Consider the following 4,006-nt stretch of genomic DNA (forward strand, 5'->3'; position numbering starts at 1 on the left):
GAAGAATCTTGCTTTTTATTATTGCTGCAGATTTTCGTTTCCTATGTATAGCAAGTAATTGCGCTTTTATTTCATTTGCATAAGGACGATCGAAATTACCTTGCAATGCTAAACGATGGAGATCATTCAAGACTGCATACAAAAAATTATATTTGTTTCTTTGATCTCTACTAACCTCTGCACTGAAGAATTTACTGACCTGACGAAATTTAGGCTTAACTCGAGTTTCCCACCACTCGTTTAGGGTCTTGTGCACTGGCCGAGAGGCCTTGAGTTCGTTCCACGTTTCCCTGATTAGCTGCACATAACTACCATTGCGTAATAATGTGCTATTTAAAAGCCAGTATCCGCTACCTTGTCGGGGTTTGATCAAATCTAAATTTATTTTGAGAATTGGGACACTATGATCACTAAAGCATACTGGAAAATTTTGAAACCTAATTATATATTCCTGACATCTTGGTGCGACATAAAACCTATCGATCCTTGACGCACTATTGGAGGTGATATGTGTGTAACCTTGACTTTCGCCATTGGTGTGTATCCAAGCGTCAAGCAGTTGTAACCCCTGCGTTAATTCATAGAGCGCACGTGAGAAGTTGTATCCTGGATTTTGATCTTGTGAACGAATTACGCAGTTAAAATCTCCCACTAGTATAGTGTCTAGTGTGTGGGATGTCAACTCGGGCCCTACAACTGTTGAAAAAAAATCTTCTCTTTCCCGTCTGTTTTGGCTTCCTGACGGAGCATACACATTACAGAGAAACACTGAGCCTAATTTGGCACTGATTTGTCTGCCCGTGGGATGGGGCACAACATTACGTAAATCCAAGTGTCGCCTACATGCTATGGCAGTCCCTTGTGCAAAGGGAGTAAAATTGTTGTAAACTTTAAACATGTTCAGTACAGAAAAATCGTCTATGGCTACCTCTTGTAAGAGGGCCACATCAATAGACGATTTAATAAGAAAGTCATTGAGAGCAATTATTTTGGTCTTACTTTGCATTTGATTCAAATTTATAGATGCCAAGGTAAATGTTTGCATGATTAGAACTGTCCACAAAAGAAAACTAAACTTACTTACATTCAACATTACTAAACTCTAATTTCTGCCTAGAATGCATTAACTATGCTTTCCACTAAATAAATCTGGGGTAAGTTTGTTACTCGTCGAAGGTTTCTCTTTAATTACATTTCCTGAATGACTTGTTAAACTACCCTTTGAAACATCTTGTTTTGGGGTACCAGGTTCTACTCTAAATTCGTTATGAACTATTGTGGAACTTACGCATTCATTATTTTTCTTCTTCTTTCTACGTAGCACCATGGACTCTTCCGCCACTGACCGTAACCTTGATACAGATCTTGACCGTGATTTCCTAGGAGAGGTAACTACGGGGAATTCTGTCTCCGCGAACAAAGGACTTGGGGGTGGGGGCGGGGGTATGTGATGCATCTCCTCTGAAGTGGTCAATGTTGGCTGCTCCATCTCTTCCCTTCCTGTTGGTGCATTCTTCTCACTAACTTCCTGTCTGGTACCTGTCTCCTCGTCGGTGATTCTGGGGCTATCCGTGTTCCCTCCATTGCTATCTCCTGACGCTGGGACTTCTGCAACGAACAGAACTGAATCTCTTGGTTTAGTCCGTACGGGTAGCACAGTTGGTTCATATACCATCGGTACATTGTCAGCGGGTAGATTAACCGGACCCCTGCGGGGCTGGTTCTCTGAGGATCGACGCTTAGGGCACTGAGCAACTACATGATCCTCCCCCTAACACGCGAGACACGTACGCACCTGCCCAGGGTATGTTACCCAATAAGAGTCTCCATTCATTGTTACATATGAGGGTATGGGTTTACGTAGTATCATTTTAATCAAGGCACGTCCAGTTCGAGTAGGGTAAATGTGATCTGCAGAGTATGTCTCGTCTTCAATTTTTAACACTTCCCCATAAGACCTCATGACACGACTTATCACTTCTGCACTTAATTCAATTGGGACTACATGGATTCTGACGATTACATGCCGCTGGTGGGCCCATTCTACTTCAACTTTATGATCACCATCTACGTCACTGTAGATTACCTCAGCACCAAAATCATTTAGTAACCTTTCTCCTACCACTTTTGTCGCAAATTTCACGTACAAACACTTACGAAATTAATCTATTTCAAAACTGAGCACTTGGTTCGTAGGCACTTGGTAGACATCATGAAACCATCGATGAAAATCCAATGACGTAGGTCGCGTTTTGACCTCACGGAAAACAAATTTCAAGGTGTTTTCTCTTTGTGTATTCATCGTGAACTATTTCATCGTATCTTCACTGGCTCACGGTAATTGTAGTCAAAACCTCGCTTGCACTCCAAAGGAAAAAAGAACTAACACAACACTAGCAAACCGTATACGGCCCTAGCTAACTCGGACAGTTCGATCACTAAGCCTTCTCACGCGAAGAGCGGAGCTCGGTACGAACTGATACCTGCACGAGCTGCAGGCAGACTGACCACTTCGCCACGGAGGTCGACAACCACTCGGCCACAGGGTCGGGCAATTACTGAATATTACAACCTATTATTCTATGTTATGAAAACAGGTAATAAAATAAGAGAACACTCTATTGTAATTGCATTGTAATCGGGACTGAACTTACAGTTTAAAGTGGAGCTTCATTATTGTGTGTAGTTTTACCAATTATCTCACAAAGAAACCGTTTTGCACCATCTTACAGGGGAAACCTTGCCAACAATGACAGTGCAAATCATGTCGCTACTAACAGGGTCGGAACTAGTAATTTTGCCGCCGTGGACAGCCGCAGCAAATGACGCTCTCTTTCGAACCCCCTCCCCCGTCATAATGCAGCAATGGGAAATTGAAAACTCAATATATTCCTAACTAAAACATCAAATTATAAAATAAATCATGAGACCTGTTACACAATTGCAGATCCGTAGCCAGGATTTACTTTCGGGGGGCTCATCCCTTATCAGCAGACGCCATCTAATGGGGAATAAGTTGGGATGTTAGATGCCTTGACAATAAATTTCGCAGTACATTACAATTTATTATGTGTTTCAGCAGATGCTTAATCCTGCTAAGGATGTAATATGCTTGACAGAAACGCATACTCTTCCTCGTGGTACCGCTGCAAATGACTCAGACATGCAGTCATTCTGTCAATCTTTTGTCCCTCCGTCAGTTGATGCGGAACCCACTGCACGCAAATTTTTTGAACTGCAGGTCATCTTTGATAATGGCATGCACAGAGCCATGACTAATGCCAACCTGAACACGAATTTCTTTCTCTGTGATTCGTCGGTCTTCCCGGATCAGACCATCGATCCTCGCAATCACATCAGGCGTAATGGCTCGATGGGCCTGTCCCGGGCGCGGATCGTCTTGCAGTGATGTGCGTCCTTCGCGGAATCTCTTCTGCCACTCGTGCACACTTGTCAGGGACATGCAGTGTTCGCCATACACTGCAGACATGCGACGATGAATTTCACGTGTTCCAGCACCCTCAGCCACCAAGAAATGAACCACACCTCTCTGCTTTTCTTTGCTTTCCTCCATTTCCAATGCTGGACGAACACACTTTTCACTACGCTCACCTCCTGAGCAATGACGAAGCAATTGTGTGGACCTGTGCGTTTTCACTATGCATTTCTCCTACCCTACATATGACAGTATCGATACGTAACAACAGTGTTGCCAACTTTTGCGAGGAATGTGTTTTATGGTGGGTGTTCTTTTTCCATTTGACTGCCCCTCATATCAAGCACTTTCTGTCTTTCAAAAATAGTTCGTGTGCTTGTTTTCCATTATTAATGTGAAATTGAACGTGTTGAAAATATAATTCAATCGTTTGTTCGAACACAAATGTTTTAGTACCAACTTCTACCCCTTTTTGTATAATTTAAGAGGATAATAACGTCTTTGATACTACTACTACTACTTTCTTTATTTTGCTTCGCTTTTTGTGTCACTTTTGGCTAATTTGCGAAG

General features: G+C 42.5%; 1 protein-coding gene across 1 annotated transcript; it reads right to left on the bottom strand.

Moving 5' to 3' along the window:
* Nucleotides 1-3,196: 3,196 nt before the first annotated feature.
* LOC145983606 (protein GVQW3-like) lies at nt 3,197-3,574 on the bottom strand. The gene has a single exon (XM_083116669.1). It carries the CDS (start codon nt 3,572-3,574, stop codon nt 3,197-3,199), a length of 378 nt encoding a protein of 125 aa, XP_082972795.1.
* Between the last annotated feature and the right edge of the window lie 432 nt (nt 3,575-4,006).

Source organism: Lepisma saccharinum, chromosome 2, assembly GCF_977018435.1.
Source record: "Lepisma saccharinum chromosome 2, izLepSacc3.1, whole genome shotgun sequence".
Taxonomy (NCBI): Eukaryota; Metazoa; Arthropoda; class Insecta; order Zygentoma; family Lepismatidae; genus Lepisma; species Lepisma saccharinum.